Source organism: Pyrgilauda ruficollis, unplaced genomic scaffold, assembly GCF_017590135.1.
Source record: "Pyrgilauda ruficollis isolate IOZ18807 unplaced genomic scaffold, ASM1759013v1 scaffold38, whole genome shotgun sequence".
Lineage (NCBI taxonomy): Eukaryota > Metazoa > Chordata > Aves > Passeriformes > Passeridae > Pyrgilauda > Pyrgilauda ruficollis.
In genome coordinates this window covers 3,328,720-3,347,930 of record NW_024525267.1, presented here as the reverse complement: position 1 = coordinate 3,347,930, position 19,211 = coordinate 3,328,720, and the positions used below count along the sequence as shown (strand labels likewise).

At 35.7% G+C, this 19,211-nt stretch overlaps 1 protein-coding gene across 1 annotated transcript in view; it reads right to left on the bottom strand.

The window, feature by feature from the left end:
- Nucleotides 1-19,211, bottom strand: part of WDR25 (WD repeat domain 25) — a 59,288-nt gene that overhangs the window by 21,359 nt on the left and 18,718 nt on the right. Inside the window, exon 3 of the mRNA XM_041476365.1 lies at nt 5,288-5,435. Coding sequence (XP_041332299.1) covers nt 5,288-5,435 — 148 coding nt within the window. The remainder of the gene's footprint in view (nt 1-5,287; nt 5,436-19,211) is intronic.

The window sequence follows — 19,211 nt, the reverse complement described above, 5'->3', positions numbered from 1 at the left end:
ACACGAGAGCAATCTTGCTTAGCAAAATGGATTTCCCTCTGTGTTTAGAAAAAGACATAAAACAACATATAGAAAAATATTTCATTACAGTCACAGTCCCTCTCATGCACAATAGTGAGAAAACACATTAGATTGATTAGACATCATTTGTTCTTAACAAATCAATGCTGTCTGTTACTTCTCCATTCTTGGTGTGCTTACAAATAGCCTTATTATTTTCTCAAGAACCAAAGTTATATTGATTACATGATTTTTTCCTAATTTTTGTTCCTACATGTTCACAGGTTCACAGCAAGTGAAGACGTTTGAAATACTAAATAATTTTTTCTTTTAACTTTTGAAACATCCCCACAATAAATACTTTTCAGTACTTTACACCACTGAGCATAAAAAGTAAAATGCTGTTACCTCCTAGCTGGAGAGTGCTATGTTCAACTTATTTCAGAAAACTGCTGAATCTTGGGGGAAACCTTTGACCTCACAACTAAGGTGCCTGCATTCACTCAAAAGAAAAAAATAAACAAGCAAACAAAAGCATTATCAATCAACTGGGCTTTTTTTCTGAGGTGCAATATAAAAGCTTTCTGCATATTAAAACATACTCTCTAAATACTACTGGGAGAGAAAAGGAGGAACAGAGGAATGCCACAGCTTTCCTGGGGTGATGTTTAGGTAAGAGAACTAGAATTCCTATGTGAACAAATATGAGTACATTAAAAACAGTAATGTTATATCTATAGGACTATCAAATTAGAACTGAAAAAAAATACATAGAAAAGAAAATTTGGACCATTCTCTTGGTAGGTACAAAATGTTCCATTAAGAAACTCTCTCTCTCTCTCTCATTATAACTCTGAGGAAATTATATTTGAAAGCAAGCTCAGTCCATGAACTAAAATACAACTGCAGCATTTGGCAACTTAGGAAATGTGCCAAAAGTTCTTGGAACCTTTCCTCTGTCATAATATTAAAGAAATGAAAAGTATCTACAATATGCAAATAGTACAAAACCCAGCCAATGTTCTGCCTATGCTATTATACCAATTCATTTGTGACTAATGAAAAATCTACTGATTAATAAAACATGCATTCCAAAAATAAAACAGTTATAAATAAATTCTAAAAATACAATTACTCTTCCAAAGCTGGTAGAGCATCTCCATTGCATCTGGACATGACAGAAGTTAAATGTCAAATGTATTTGACCTAGAATGTTTTAAAAGCATTTTTTTCAGTGCTCTAGGAATATAGCACTATTTAATACTCTGCAAATAATAATGTGTCTGAACTACCAGTAATAGAAAATGACTGTGTGTTATTAGAGAAAAACAAAACCAGGGAGTCTCAGACTGCTGCAGTATTATCACATTTGTGAAAACATTCAAAAGACTTTATTTTTATAAAGAAATAATGTATTTAAAATAGGACAATTAAAAAAAATATTGGCCAGTAACAGGCAGTAAATCTGCAGGTTTTGGATCTACCAATATTCATGAATCTCCATAGTGCAGTACTGAACTTGCCTGATGCAAACTGCAACTAATCACAGAACCACTCATGTGAATGACTCATGCATAACCTTGAGTTCTTTAAAAATTAATGCATATTTTGGGTCCAACCCATACTGAATGTGTACAACAGCTTTTAAGAAACCCGTATTTGTGGAGAGTCTTAGCTTCGCATGCTGTTGTTAAGGCACTGGATGGCCTTTCAAGATAATAAATAATGATCTACAAATTCAATTTAAAAAATACTTGCCCAACAACATCTATTATCTCTTATCCAAACCACAGTAAGAGAACTCCTTGTACCTCATTAATGTGACTTCTTCTCTTGTCCTGTTCTTCATCACAGTATCATGTAGGTTGGATCTCCAGACATCATCTAGTCTGAATCCCTACTCAAATTATGTCCAGCTGCAGCAGATTACTTAAGAGCCTGTCCACTGAAGTTCTGGGTATCTCCAAGCACAGACTCCACAGCTTCTATGAACAGCCTGGTTTAGTATTTGATGACCCTGGAGCTGAGCCAACAAGTTTCTGTGTTCCTACATTGTTCCTTTGCCTCTTATCCTTTCACTGCACATCTCTGAAAAGAGCCTGGTACCATTTTCTCTACATACTAGGTAAATACTTCCTGATCTGGCCTGGAATTACATTGTCCTTCTTTGCTGAGAACACTGGTGATTCATATTCAGCATCAGGACCTCCAGGTATTTTTTCTGCAAAGTTTCTTTCTAACAAGTTCAGCATCAGCCTGGTCTGTTGCACAGGATTACTCCATTCCAGATGCATGTCCTTGTTGAACTTCCTGAGATTCCTATCACCTCATTTTTTATGCTTGCAGTATCTTAGATCTTTTTATATATAAGAGCTTCCTTTCATACACATGACAAGGGCAAGAGGTTTGATGGTGTAAAACTGCAGGATAAGATTTCATGAATGTGTCTTCTAACCTTATATCAGGATTTCTCTGCCAACAACAAAAATTCTGTTTCATGATTAATGAGATTTCAGTGTTTGCTTCTATTCTGATGCTGTTCAGATCATAAAGGTTGAAAAAAAAACTACTCCAGAAGATGCAGTATATTAGGACATGGGATACCCAAACTAAAGTCCAATCTTAGAAAGAAAATTTCCTGAAGAATTTCATCTAGTGCTCTTTGTTAAAAAATTCCTGATACATTCCTTTGAGAAATATCATAACTAGCCTTCATCAGACCCAGAACAATTAGCCAGACTACAATTTTGATTTAATAGGGCAGAAACTATGTTCCCAACAGAAAACCAAGAGAAAATGATAAAAAAACCCCACAACTCAGCAGCTCAATACCATGCATGTACTAAGCTGTATTTGCAACCTTTTTTAAACTTTTAAAGTCATTCCTTATAGACCATTAGGTTTCATTTAGTGAAGGAAATGTAGCAATTTTTATAACACAGATGTAATATATAAAACATATACTGAAAACAAAGACAAGAAAGATTGGATTTTAGGAAACTACTGGAAAAATGTTGAACCAGAACAAAATATACAAGAGCATAGAGCCTGAAAGAGAGCATTATTATTTATAAAATCCCACTGGCATGCATTTACTACATTTAAACACACTGGTAGTTAGTTCACACTAGCAATGAAAAGTAATTAGGACTGAAGTCCAAAAAAGTATATGAAAGTCCAATGTGAAGGAGCAGTTCTAACATCTATCTGAAGTTAATCAAAGAAGAAATCATCTCAGCACTGATGAAGAGTGAGGAGGAATGAATGATTCAGTGAACTAATGTAAATCAAAATCTTATAGATGCCTTAGTGTTTTTCAAATGGAAATGAGGCTTTTTATATCAAATTGATTTGGATTCCAGAGGCAAACTTCTTGCCTTGTCTCTTTGAACAGAACTGACTGAGATGTAGGAAAAGAAGAGTAACTTTACAACAGGGAAGGAGCTCAGAAACTGGCTTGCATACGTAGGAAATCAGACTAAAATTCTGATCGTTCCTATTATGCTTTTCCAAATGAGGTGTGAAAGTCAGGTCCAATCACAACTGCAGTTCAGAGGAACTACAAGGAATTCTGTGTTCTTCAAATAAGACAGTAATGAATTCCTGATATTTCCAATATAAAAGCATTCATTCCACACATACAATTTATTTAAGTAGCTAGAAACACTATAACACACAAGTCAGTAAGGAAAGAACCATTTACAAACTTATCTGCTTTGACACTTAGTAAATATATTTTCTATTGTTGTCATTTCTTAGAGAAGTATAAATTAATCAGTATAATCAACTTAATCCAGACTTCTATCCCATTACTGGTTAGTTAAGATGAAGAAATGCTGGAAATTAAAGCATATTATTTAAATTATGTATCTTTGGAATTTTCCCTATTATTTTATAAGATTTTTCCCAGAGTAAGGAAAAATTACTCAGATGCACAAAATCTATTCAGCTGCTATAAATCCCATTATGAAGATAGCCATTCCATTTAGAATTTTTAAGCATTACAGACAAAGGTAAATCCACTTGGATTAGTAAGATTCAGTTATATGTGGGACTAGAAGGTTGCTGTAGAAGTCTGACAAATTAATGACTGTGTATATTAACCTCATGTACTATTACACCAAATATATAAAGCTCTTTTCCCCATTAAAAAAGCTGAATATTCTCAAAACATCCATATTCTAATATTGTAACATATTTTACATTCCTACACTGTAACAGCTCCCTTTCAGCCATCATTGAATTCAAATACTTCTGGTACAACTATTGTTGAAAAAAATAAATTCTTGGAGCATGAAAAAGAACCTTTTTCTCATGTGAACAATATTTTAAAATTTTATTGGCTGCTTTCCCAGTTCCTCTGAATAGGACTTCTTCTTTCCAGATATTCACATACAATGTAGTTCTTGCTTTTATGCAAGAGAAAATCCTCCTAGACAAAAACTGCTTGTAATTTTTGTAAGGATTTCTATTGTAGTCTCACAAAAAATATTGCACCTTTGCGGGAGTTAAACACTTAAAAATAAACTAAGTGGGAAATGTAAAATTGCATCTCTTCCCTTGACAATGTCCCATTTTGGATCTAATTCATACACACACACAGAGATGTCCTACTATGCACAGCCCCAATGAATGCTGCTGATGTTGGTAACATACATTAAGGAGAGAAAGAATATAGCTGACAGAAGCACTTTAGTTTAGACATGAGGAGACACAGCATCCAGGAAATTAGTTGTTAAGCTTACAACAATCAAATCCCAAATCAAATTCAAAAATGCATCAAAGGAACACGAGTTCAGTCTCAAGGTTTCCTACCAGAATTTAAGTTTCTATGCTCCTAATTAAGGTCCTATTCAGAAAAAAGAAAAAATCACCTAATTAACTTCAAGCACAAACTTCAACCCAACAGAGAATGAGATACAAGCCTATGTTTAAACTAAATACATGTACAAATGTTACTGAAGTCAGTCTTAAGAGGCTGTTCAAACACTTTAATGAATTATGGTGACAGAGCATAAAAACACACATTTCATTCCACGCATCTATGTAGTATCTGACAACATAAATTACATGTGATTGTCAGATGTAAGATATTTCAGTTTTCTCAAACTTCTCCAGCTTCTCTTAATTGCCGAAATGCATTTTTTAAGTAAGGTCACATTTCAAGAATTCTAATTTTCATCTATGGATTTCTCTATATTTTAGAGGAAAGCGCAAGGCTAGCAAGATCCCAGGTTATCTGTACACAATAAAGAAATGGCTGCAATGCATTCCTCATGGCCTTTACCTGTTTCTACATCAGTTAAATGCAGCATGGAATCAAAGCCCCCACTGAGGATCCTTCTTCCACAGGATGACCACTGGGCAGCTCGAACGGCACAGGAGTGACAGGAGTAGGTTTTTAAACAGCAGCCTGTATCTACAGCATCCCATACCTTGAAAAGAAGGATAAGGACACCTTTACAAAGAATCACAGTATTTTTTTCAATAATAATTTGCTACAGCAAATCATTGTAGTCAAGAAAGCTTTGCATTCTGAAGTTGTATCAAGTTGGTAACTTGATACAACTTGTTACTTGTTTCCAAGTAATATATTTTAGAAAATACAACTACTTTGACTTCAGTTACCAAGTACAGTTGACAAGAAATTAAAAGCATATGCTTTTCATGGTTCTATTTTTGTCATAGTTTTAAGATAAAATTAGAAGTTTAGCAACAACTGACCCATATAAAAATCCAGTATGATTAGATCTGTGACAGAGTCTAAACATCAAAACTATCTTCTTATAAATGTTTTTCTTCAGTAAAAATTAGATTTTAAAACATCCTATGTTTATACAATATAATACCTATGGAGCTTAAAATGTGAAAAGCGAGAAAAAAGCAAGACTTTGGGTTACGTATATTTATCTTCAATTATATTTTCTTCTTACTGGACAAAAAGGACTTGCTGACAGTATCATTACATAATGCATACTCAGAAGGCAACATTCCATTAAAGAAAATTATTTTATCAAAAGATTTTCTACCACGAAGCACAGTTCTGCAATGCAAAGCAACCAATTATCATTAATTACTTGACTAGCCAGTAAAGACTGAAACCGTGAGGGCCATTCCCTTAGTATTCTACCCTAATCACAGGTTTAAAAAATCAGGGAAATTTTAATATTACACTGCTTTTGAAAGTAAGTTTCTCTCTTTTAATGAGTTTTAATGATTGTTTCAACTTTTACAGTATCAAAAAAGGGTTAATTATGTCTTGGAGGGCTTTTGGTATAAGGAAGCTAATGAATGAATCAAGATTAAAGGAAAAATAGGTGGTACATGCTTCCAATATTTTCTGTCATGTTTTAAGATTATGTACAAAAACTCAATTTTCACAAGAAAGGTAAAGTAAAGCGAGTCCAACAGCACTTTTGAGTTTATGCTTCATTTAAAAAAAACCTACATAATTGGAAATAGCACATCCTTAAAGCTGCACATTTCCCTCCATTATATGAGTTGGAACAAGTGGTCCACTCTTGTGGATGAGACCACTGACAATGCCCAAGGGACAATTTACCAGGTAACACATTTCTCTCCACTATTTTACTTTCCATCAGCTCTTTTTTACCCAGGTAATGGTGGTGTTGCAATGCTTTCTGGAATTAGAGTTGCATGGACAAGGCAGTTTTGACTGAGAAAAATTCACTTAGTTTACTGCTCATTAATGTAAACTTTTAATTACAGAACCAGGTTTTGAGAACAAAGATCAAGAGTTAAACAAGCACTTAGGGGAGCATCTTCCCCTGCTGGATTCCACTTCAGTCCAGTGCTTCTCCCCCTGTTCCTACCCAGCTTCCTCAGTTTTCACTGGGCACCATGGTGAAAGGCTCAGCCAAGCAGTGAAGGCTCAGCGGTGTCAGAACGTGTTTGCCTCAGGTTACAAGCACCAGGCTGTGCCTCCAAGTGACAGAGATGTTAGCCGTGTTATATGCACAAATGGGGAATCTTCTCTGTTTCATTGCAAAGGAAAATGCTTCAGATCCTATCAGAGGACCACTGCAAAGCCACCATCATGTCTGCATTTCCCTAGGGAGCCCTTTAAGCACTTCCCCATTCCTGTGTATCTCCACTGTTTCACCCGTGGTAAGTGAAAAAAATGCAGCTCATGGGAGAGTTCCACTGTCCTCTGTCCAAAGCTGGAGAGGAATGTCTGCTCAGCTGCTGGTGCCTGCTCCACACAGGCTGCCACCCTCACTGAAAAAAGGAGAGGTTGCAAAAGGATAAATTCTCTTCATTTGAGTTTGCATCTCTCTGCCCAATGTCAGATCAGCAGATTCTCCAGGGTGATGGGCATTTCAGGGCTCCAATTTCCACTGAGAGTCAAGTGTGTCAAGAATTACTTGTGTGGAAATAAAGGCCTTTCTAGTCTTTTTTTCATCATTTCTTCCAAATTCTAGGAATTAGGGCCATTAAAGCTACCTATTTCAAGTGACTGATGTTGTAAATCTTGCCCTCTCTGGCAAAAAAGGAACATTAATTAAAACCTCTTTAACAGAAGAGGATCCCAAACATATTCTTCTGAGTGGCATCTATACATGAACTCAAAAAAGGGATTTGTTTTCAAAACCAGTCTAAGGCTGAAGATAAAGGCTACAACACCATAATCTAAGAAGTCGTGGTTTCAAGAATTTCAGAGTATTTTTTAAAATAAATTGTCTTAGAACTATTTTTAAAATTTCATTTAAAACACCAATAGCTGCTAAACTTTAACCTGGTAATAAATACCTTTACAATTAACATTTGTAGCATAAACTCCAATATTTACATGGAATAAAGATCATATTTAGTACAGAATAAATTACTTGGGCATGGGGAAAAGTTCACTGAAAAATACAGAGACTGAGACATATATAAATCTTCATTCACATGCATTGAAACACATGTATCAAGTATTCTAAGACTAGAAATTATTATACATCTGCCAAAGCAAGACATATTTATATGAAATCATTTTTACCAAGAGATCAACTGCTTTAAGTGTTGTAGTTTGACTTCAAAACTCAGCTCTCACAGAAACTCAGCATTATTTCTAGATTAAATACTGAATTCTCATTAAACCTGACATTGCTCTTTTATCTCGTGATGATCATTGCGATTTTAATTCCAGAGCTAAAAAGTTAAAAGCACACATTTCATTCTGCTACTCTGAAAATACTTTTTTTGCCACACACTCAAGCAATAATGTTACACACGATAAACATTAACTCAGTCCATCCTTTCCCTTTAAAAGAGTCACCAAAAAAATTAAATATGCAACTGTTATTAGAAAAATAACACATATTATCATATTGCCTCCTCTGAATCTACCATTATTAACTAATTAATTATACAGTATTTGAAGGAAATAAACAGCCAATACTCATTTCTGGCATAAAGGTATCATGAAAGCTTTGATTTTATTTTTTCCAATTTTATTTAAATTTACTTTAATTTATCAAACTGGCTCATCTTTCATTATTATTTATTACTCTTCTGGGCTTCACTATTTATAATACTGCATTTCCATTTCTTTTCCATAAATTGTTTTCATTTCATTTCCTCTCCCATTATATAAATTATGGCGATTACATAGTTATCTGCTAGGATTAATATATGGGGACAAAATGGCAGGTACAAAGAGCAAAGTGACAAAATTATACTAGTGATTTCTTTACAAAAGCAATTTTCCTTTTACTTTCACTGAGGCACATTGTAATTCAATTGCTCTTTCACATTTTCCATAGTGTTTGGAAATAAAGGCTGCTTCAGAAGTTGTTTGCTTTCCTGTATAGCCTGGAAATGCTATGAAAATACTGTAACATGTATTTGAGGTAACATAACCAGACCTCCTTGCCCTTGAGATTGGAAGTTCACAAAGCACATAAGCAACTACACAATGTAAGAGATGAGATTTATTATAGATATTTCCAGATCCTATTTTCTGCTTTCAGGAAAACAGCCTTGGAAAATAAAGCAGTTTGAGTCAAAGATAAAAACTCTTGGTAAGTCACAGCAGGAAGCAGGAGAGGGTAAGCACTTGATACTCAAGCAAACAGCACTCACAGAATAATGCTCTGGGATCTGCTGCACTATCAACCAGCTCATGAGGCACAAAGAAAGGCTTTTATCTTACTGATCATACAAACTAGGGATTCATTCCCAGAAAAAAAATGACACAGTAGCACAAGCAGAGTAACCAAAATAATATGAGAACTCATCAAGCACACCAAGAGTGATAAATTAGGAATTGAGCACATCTCTTTCATTGCCATGCTATGATTATCTATGATGTACTTGCCTCCAATTTAGATTGCAGAAAAGAAAATCCAGCAGCCTGACTTTTAGAAAGAGAAAGGTGCATCTATTCAAGCAGGCAGTCAGTAATTGCACAGTGAACCTGAGAACAATGATTCAATTGTGATAAATTAGAGGTTGGAAGCAAGTGAGGAATTAAGTTGTATGCATTTTGAATTTGCATGCATAGAGGAACTACAGCAGAGCCAGTCAAGAATACTAAACAATAAATCAATATCTGGAGCATGTGTACCAGAATTAAAAAGTTTTTTAATGGATGGATCCATGTTCATTTCGATATAACATCCATACTAAAAGAATTCTTTCCATCTCAATTTAGCCAAGTGGTGCCAAGTTGTGTTATCAACTTCCTCTGTCAATGGCTCCTAATGAACCACAGTAAGAAATCATTTCATACTTGTCAATTACTATAAATATAAACGTGGCATTTAAGAAACAGCCCTGTCCAAGGATGATGTGGGATAGTACTGAGTTACAGGATGATGAAGAAATTACCATGCTTTGACTAGAATAGACTCTGTTCCATTCCACTCTGTTCCATTCCTCACGCTGCTCCACAGATTTCTGAATCTGAAGACATGAGCCTCTCCTGTCCCTTTTTTGGAACAGCACTGCTCCCTGATGTGTCTCAACGAGACAAAACTGAACCAGCTTTTTACTTTGTTTTTTAACTGCAGAACTGAATTCGGGTCTGAAAGATATGCCATATCTGCTAACATGCAAGTTCTAACAAACACAGGGGAGAAGGAAGCCCCAAACTATCTACATAAAGTGTCTTTTCTAGTTTTCAAAGCAGGCTCTGATCTGTACTTTAAAAGGTTCTTTGAAAATCAATGGGCCAGAGGGCAGAAATAGTCTCATGGAAAAATTATAAAAAGGTATCTCCTGCTGTTACCACTTCAGACTCCCCAGTTGGATGAGGTGCAGCTTTGGGCAGAACTGCAAGAGCTAAAAGTGCCCCTTGTTTATCTCTAACACACAGCAGTAAGGATAAGGGGCTACATAAGGAGGTACATTCTTATAGTCATAAAACTGAAACAAGAGAGTGTCAGGAAGGGAAGCAATAAATAGCCAAGCATTAGAATTGCCAGGTGTGCCTAAGCCTCTCAAGCTATTCTGTGACTTACAAAAAAGTCTGATCTTGCACGTAGTATATAAAAATTCCTAAAGTAACGACAGGAATATTTAGAATATTTTGTGCTTGTTTCAATTCATGTCCTCTTAAAATATTGAACTAAATAATAATGTAGTAAAGATAAATTTGTTGAAAGAACTACGAAAGAAATCACTTGGAACTCTTTTGTCTAAACCTGCAGTTAAACCGTGTGAAAACTAAATTAAGCTCAAAAAAACCTGTGAGCTAAGGTCACTTTGTGTATAACCTTCAAGTGCTAATAAATTTATTTTCAAGCAGTTTTGAAGGATGTAAATAGATGTTCAGATTGTTACATGGACTATGAATGATGACATTTTGAACACACCAGCTTAATTTTTAAACCAACTGTCCCAAAAAAGAGTTTTTCTGCAGGATTCTGCATAGCTAGATAAAGCTAACACATTTTCAGATGTGTTGAACACTTGTTTCAGGAATGTTTAAAGTGTTCTAGGGAACATATTTTAAATGACATCCCTCTTCCTAATGTAGACATGGTGTAAAAAGTATATATCAATGCTGTCACTTGAACATTTACAGATTTCCACTAGTTTTCTTCTTGCAGCAGTTGTAGGTCAAAATGCAATTATCTTACTAATCTGAAGGGATGAACCAACTTTATTATTGCTTTAATATCTGAATAAGAGAATAAGAATTGAATTTGGATAGCTTATTACTAGACAACCCTTACTACTGTAGAAACAAGGAGAATGGAAACTAGAAAAATATAATAAATTCAATGAGCTGAGACAGCCAGCAAAATATCTAAATTTGTTATTTTTCCCTTAAAAAAAATACTAAAAAGTCGCAAGTGCATTAATCAAATCAATGAGGTGTAAAATCTTCTCTTTTACAAAAAAAAGAAAAAAATGACCACAAAAACAAACAAAAACCCCAGAAACAAAATCAAACTAAACCCAAAAATAACCCAGTATATTAGACCTCAGATAGTTCTAATTTTGTAGGGGGCTTTATTCAGGCAGAAGCATTTTAAGTTATAATAGTTGTGGCATACTAGTTGGCACTGCTACTAGAAACTACTCAGTGGTATGCAAACTGATTTGCACACATGTCAGAAAAGCTTTAATCCTGGAAAATCCAGCAAAGGTTAAGTACAAGCACTACATGAGCTTCATGCCAACCATGCCTGTGAAACACATTTCCAATTATTTGGTGTTTTATTTTAATCTTTCCTCCCACAGAAACTCAGCAGCCCTTTCCCCAAGGAAGGTTTCATAATCGTTAATTGTGAAGCTTTGTTTGGGTGGTTTTCCCATTAATAGGAAAATAAAAACCCAAACAAAAGTGCACTTCAAGCTGCCAGCATCCTATAAAATGATTTTAAGAAAACACTAATGGAAGAAGATGAAACATTGACATTTTCAGTTGACAAAGGAGGGACAAGACAAAGAAAATTAAATTCTGTAAAAAGGAAACAAAAACTCCACACCACTGTGGCAAGAGCTGCCCATCTGATTACACAAAATAAAGAAATATTCTTGGTAAAGCTGTAACAAGGGCTAATACACTTTCTTTAGATAGACCAAATCATTCCCTACTTCAAAAGTTAACCTGTATCATGAGGATATCTAATCAACCAAGGAGAAATGAAGACATAAAAAATTTTAAAGTGTACAAACTATCTGGGGTTTTGCCAGTATAAATAATTAATGTTGCCTCCACAAGAACCTTTCAAGTCAAAACTGGCAAACAGAACTCTTCAGAAAGAAGTAAATTATATTTTTAAATGGTAACAGCAAGACTAACTAAACAACTAAACAATACTGACATAAATATTTCATAGACATTTCTATTAAAGAATTTGCAAATTATATATTCCCATTGTATCAAAAGTGTCCTCAGGACACAGTAATCTCATCTGTGAAAACTCTTTTTTTAACCATTTGATTCAGAAATGGAAAAAGTAAAGAAAACATGGACTCTGGTGAATTCCTATTTCTTTGATGTCATTTGTTTTTGATGCTGAGAACTGGTCAGAGAAGAAAGTCAGATAAACTTTCCCAGGCATTGCCCTGGGAAGTTTTGGGAAAGTTCAGAGAAAGAATTAAAACAATCTCTAATCTTTGCAGCTGGTGTTTTGAAGGTGTTGTTTACTTGGAAGTGGTGTACAAGAGGGTGTTGTTCCTAATTAGCCAATGGTGTGAGAGATATTGATTAAAGACCAACCAGGTCCAGCTTTATCCTAACTGTCTGTAAAAAGGATGTGGGTCTAACAAACTTGGCTTTGCCTTCTGAAGACATAGGAGTCTATGTGTCACTTCATTCACCCATCCTTAGTACAACAGCAACAATTTGTGTTGGAATTACAGACAGAAAGGTGAAATGGATAGCTGAGACCTTATTTCCATTCAGTGGTTTCAACATTCTTTCCCTGTGAATTATCTGCAGTTTCTGGACAAACAAGGTCAATCCTCCAGTGTTTCACCAGCCTCTCAGAGCACCAACCCAGCACACGCAGGGGCTGCACAGCTCCTACACACAGCTGGTGGCGGGATGAAATGCTGCTGAACGCTCACCAGTAACACATGCATGGATGCAGTAACACGGGCTAGCAAAATACTAATAACATATTCAAACTCTTGATTAAAGTAAATAAGTGCTAGAATATTATATAATTATTCAGAAGTAAGCCCTGCTGCTCTTATAAACTGAAGGTAGAGATTAGAATGTGTTTATAAAGTATGTTTACCTAAAATTAATATCTCTAAGATAAGAACTGAAATGCTGTCAAAATATGAACAAGTTCAGGGTGAAATCTTGAAACTAAAACCATGTTTGAGGGGGTTTTGGGTGTTGTTTTTTTGTTTGTTTGTTTGTTGGTTTTGGTTTATTTTTTAAATGTGTTTCATACCACAATCACGGACCATTTCATTGTTTTGTAGCATTTTCAGTGAACATCTAGTTAAGATTTGGTACCAAGTTTTGAGTTTTAGGGGTACAAGGCTTACTGCAGTGCAGTGTGTTTGGCAGAGAAGGTTGTTTTTCTAAACAGAGATGAGGGTTACAAGTTTCAAATATGCATTTATTTTTATTATCACAATGTAAAACAAGGCACATCTGTATTGCAATAAGAACACATTACAAAGCAACAAAACCACTTTAAACAAATTAAAATTAGCAGGAGCTATATATCTTACTTGTTTAATGAACAGTACCAGCAGCACAGGTTCACCCCCACTAAAATAAAAAAATATGGAAACAAGCTCAGTAAGATGATCTTGCCAGTAAAAATACTTCCAGGGAAGCAGGCAACTGAAGAGAAGTACTAACACAACTCAAGAGTTCCTTAGATATCATCTGAATTTCTCTACAGGAATTACTTCCACTCCAGCATGGGAATGTAAACCAAAAAGTGAGGAGACATGCTGAAGAACCTAAGAACTATCAAACTTTATCAACTTTGTCAACTATAATCAAGTTGGCAAAGACACAGAGGGATGCAAAAAAACAATTTAGTTTCTGGTAATAAGTATTAGAGCTTTAATTAAAATGTCAGTTAGAACCTATAGTATAAAACTTTCAAACACAGCCATCACACAGTTGCTAGCAATTTTTATTAGTTACATTTCTTGACAGTATTAGTTGCAAGTAAACTGACATGCCTATTTTCATTACTTTTATGTATTTTTTTTCTACATTGGCAAGTGAAATCTTCACAATTCTAGCTTCCCTCCTTGGAACCAAAATATAATTAGTAAGAAAATTCTCCTGAAACCATTTTATTTTCCTTTAAAAACTTCAGGGAAATAAATTACACTGTTAGGCTTTCAAAACACATTGATTCCTTATACAAAGCACAGATTTGTTTGTTGGAATATTTTAGACCACATGTATCATTTTAGAAGACACTAGAAAACTGCAGACATTCACAGAATAAAGCCTTCACTAAATGAGATCAAGATCTCTAAACACACTGATCATTCTTTTGACTTCTACTCTGGCAGACAGCTAATTTTCCCAGTTCTCCTTTGTTCTTGAAAAGGAAAGATTCCAAATGAATGGAGATACAACAGACGTTAAGAGCCGCATTCTTTCCCCTGTTCTAAGATTTGGAGAAACACTTTGCTTTTCATTGATATGAGACCACTCTAAGTAGAACCCTGTTGCCTAAGAGTCCTTTAAAGGTCAGCAAGACTTGTGGGACTGCAGAGCTGGCAGCAAACACCCTTGGATAGAGGTGTCAGTTCAGCATCCTCTGTACTGGCACCTCCCTTCACTCCTGGCTTCAGCGCAAACTCTGCAGCACCAAGACCTCGAGTGGAGATGAAGGAATCAGTCACATTACACTCAACACTTGCTCATCCCTCTAAAAGGCCTGGAAGATGCAATCTCCGAAAACTACACTAATTTAGACACAGAGAACTGCAAAAATTTGAAGATATATTAAGGTGTAGGACCCATGTTATCTTACATTTGACTTTGGCTACATATTTTAATGTCCAAAAGAATCAATAATACAGGGCCACCCATGACAGCTTGTGGTAGCATTTTACTGAGGCTATATCACACAATTAGAAATAAGCTGGAGTCTTCTTTACCTTCAGAGGAAGAAACATCAGAGCCCCCTCTAGCAGCTGTACAACTTTAACATCTTGATTTGTTTCCACAGAAATAGCTGTATCCTGCAGTTCCGAAACAGGAGTGCAGAGAAAAGATGGCTGCAAGCTCACTGTTTTATTAAGTTCTTGCAGTAAAGGTCTTGAAGTAAGAGCAGATATGTTCCTTACCCAGAGCAGAATACATTTTGATAAATATAACAAGTAGTTTGATTATTTAAGTGACAATGAGGATAATGCTAAATTTTAGTTGTGTAGCAGAGATGACTTTGTGTTAAAATCAGGTTAACAAGAACAAGAGATCATTAAAAAAATTGGTAATTTATTTGGATAGTTTTTTAAATTAAATTAAATATTTTTTAATTGTTTTGAAGAATACACCTAGCCTAAAGGCTGCAGGGATAAACTCCGGCTGAGGTCTTCTCAAGATTTTTCATCATAAGATGTTATTTAGCAGGATGGATGTACAATATAGGAACCTCCACTTGTTCCAGTTATACTAGGGTCACCCAGAGAGAGAATTTTTCCCATTTTTCTTGAGGAAAAAATTCTGCTATACTACAATTGTTTGTACCATTACTGAATTATTATTATTATGCTTACATGTCTCTAAGCACTGGGGAAGTAATGGGAAAAACATACAAGAACTTTATGGTCCAAGTGACAAAGGTCTCTCAGGGCAAGGTTTGGTCTCCTGCTTCCCCTGGAACAAACTGCTCCTTGTGCTGTGAATGTTCTGTCTTCTAACACACACATCCAATTGCTGCATGGAAATGGGAAGTGCTGCTTCCTACAAAAATTAAAGAGCCTCCAGACAACTCCTAACACAAGGCTGCCTCCCATAATGACAATTCCTCACAGAGAGATCCCAAAAAGGTCCAAATCTCTGCAGCAGGAATTCCTGCTCAGGTGGGTCTCCACCAGATCTGTGAAGGTAGATTTTATCTAGTATGAAGTCCGGGAAAAATATTGTTAAGCCTTGGAAGCTGAGGAGCATCAAAGAATAAGTAACATGGTGAGATTCAAGTGATTTATTATATTAAGGATATCAGATTTATTATATTAGGATATTATTTCCTGGTCACTCACGAGGAGCGTAGGAGGCAGATGCCTCAAACACATCAGGATTTCTCAAAGTTACACATTTGACTCCCAGGATATTCAGTGCCTCCTCTAGGATCTGTTGTCTCAAACAAAACAGTTTGCCCCACAGATGGGGACGGCCATCTAGTGTGCAGCAGCACACACACATTAACCCTCAGCAAATTCCTGACTTTTAATCCTGCTCTGACACAGTTATCTAGAAAAGTTGTAGAACAACTTGCTCATTTTAATTTTTTTTTAAATTTTTTATTTTTGAGCTTCCCTCCAAGCACTCAGCACAGCTCAGTTTTGCTCACTCAGCACAGCCATCACCACAACTCAGCCTTGGCCCCGATGTGGGGCCAGGCACAGTGCAGGGCTGTGACCATGTCCTGCTTACTGTACCAACAGTAGCTTCACCTTCCCTTCCAGCTTCCCCACGTGTTCTGTTGCTCATAACAAATATATTTCACTTCCACATTTATCTCCAGCATGTTGGGGCCATTACACCCATTTCCACCCTTCATATCCATGTGTCTCTGCATTAAAGAGGGGGATGGCTTGGGTTTGTTTGCCCCACCAGCATTACTCCAGCTGTCTCAGGTACACTGAAATTTGACTAATTCACACTAATTTTAGCACAGATAAACAACATTGGCTGTGTTATGCTATTTTCAAGTATATTCCTTTTTCAAATGAAGTGAATACAGCAGCTTCTCTTTGCTAAGCAATTTACACAGTATCAACACGCATCATTAGAATACACAGATTTTTTTTTTTTCTTTTAGGGAACTGAATGTACATATTAACAGCTTTACATAAAACAAACTGACTAGCTTTTGTTATTTCTCTTTTGCATATCCATGCAAACCACTAGACAAAAAGGGGCCTGCCATTCATGTGACAAATAACAGAAGACTGCAAATATGTTTAATATTCTTTGTAATATAGCTCAGTTCCTATAACATCATTTAGATTGCCCTACAGAGTTTCTGTACTTTGTACTTTATAACATTTCATTTCTCTCCTGCAAAATCTTGAAGAACAACCTATTCCATAAGTCAACCCAACAGAAATTTATTGACAATGATTTCATAAAGAGCTTTGTCCCAAAGGGCATTGGTAGGTAATTTGCAAATCTAATGTACATCTAAGTCAGCAGAGGGTTTTCAATGCTCGCTTACATTCCTACCATGTAGCACAGTGATACAGCCCCCCTGAAGTTGAACAAGAGATCTTTGATTATGTTTTTCATCAATACAAAGCACAACAGTTTGTATCAAATTTTAAGATTCAAAAAATAACTCTAAAAATAATCTTAAAAGAAAAACTACTTGCTTTGTTTACATTCTGCACAAGACTCTGGTAAATAGGTTTTTCTTTATTAATAGGCTGTTTGTTTTAACAATAAATTCAAAACCATTAACACAGACACAATATTCATTTTAAAAATACAGGATTTTTTTCTTAAAGTCAAAAAGCATATAAAAATGTTGTACTTGTTTTACCTAGATATCATAAGCTGAAGAAAAACTACAGCAATTTAAGACACAAGAAGCTGTAACTCAAAAAGAGATTATCACTGTAGTCCAAATGTTTCAAAGCTGGTTTCCAGATCTAACCGACCTTTTAAATTTAACTAGGAGTACAGCTCAAATACAAAGTTCTGCTACACAAGTGTGGGTGGAAGCATCCATAAATTCTCAGAACTTCACATGCTAAAGAGTATCTACTATGCTCTCCAGCAATAGTTTAGAAATTAGGTAACAAGCTTGCATTTTTGTTGTGATTTTGTCATATTATGGAGCTCGTATCACTAACTTTCATTTTACAGCTGGTGTGAGAGCGTTCCTTTGCAACTGGAAATGAAAATAATAGCTCCTGCTAAAACCCTAGGAGCAGATTAAAAGCTAACTTTCTCCTATGTGGATGATGACTTGAAACTCTGAATTAATGACAGAATTACCAAGGAGCAGATATGAACATACTGACACCTGCAAACATTGCCTGGCATTTACACAGGACCCAATTAGGTTATTTTTAACTAGAGAAGTAAATGGAATTTTAGATTCTTGTAAAATACACACCACTGCCCTGCCCTGTTTTTCTCTAAAGTCTGATGAACACACTTCATTTAGCAAGCAATAATGCATAACCGTGGCATTCTATCAGTAGGGGCTGCCTCTGGTTACATTCCCTTAGTGCAAACCTACTTGATCAGCACGTTGGTGCAGTGGTACCATGAAAAATCCCAGTTAAACTCAGCCCAGAGAAACACCTGTGTATCCCAGCAGAGCATCTCACCAGCCCCACTGAGCAGCTCTGACACCCAGCTGGCTCGATTGCTCTGGGCAGCACATAAACCCAAAGGTCCACCACAGGTCCCAGGGAGCTCAGCTCCTCGGCAGCACTGCAACATCAACATTTAAACAACGAAACCTCACGTTCAGCATTTCTCACTGCAGCAGCAGTACAACACACCTCCAGAAAGTGTTACTTCACCTAGAAATATTTCATTGCATTTACTTCACTGCCACTGCAGACTTACAGAACAAAGACTTTCAAAATTAGAAGTTAATGCAAATATTTGGTGTTTGGCTTACCTGAGAATTCTAGTAGCATTGTAGGCTACTATATATTAGCACAAATTTAAAGAGATTAGTGACCAGTTTTGACCAAATTTTTCAGGAGTACTTAAATCTATTTAAGCACATAAATATAAATTATTTCTAAAATAAACAAGGAATATCAGAAGCTGAATATCAAGTTTTTTTGATAATCCAGACTCTGTACTGAGATACCCAAGAGCAGATTTCTCAAAGAACATAAGAGCCCTTCATGCATAAAGGCAGGAGAAAAAAGTAAGCAAAAAACATTTTGTTTCAACCCATCTGTCATAGCAGACACATGGGAAAGCTTTTTGACATCATTACCAGACCATTCAGTTAGAATGGGTCTATGATATTACCTGAATACTTAAAATCAAAACCTGGTGGTTGTGAAAAGCTTTTTTTCTCCAAGTCATTCTACAGATGAAAAATTATCATTGGGAAGTTTCC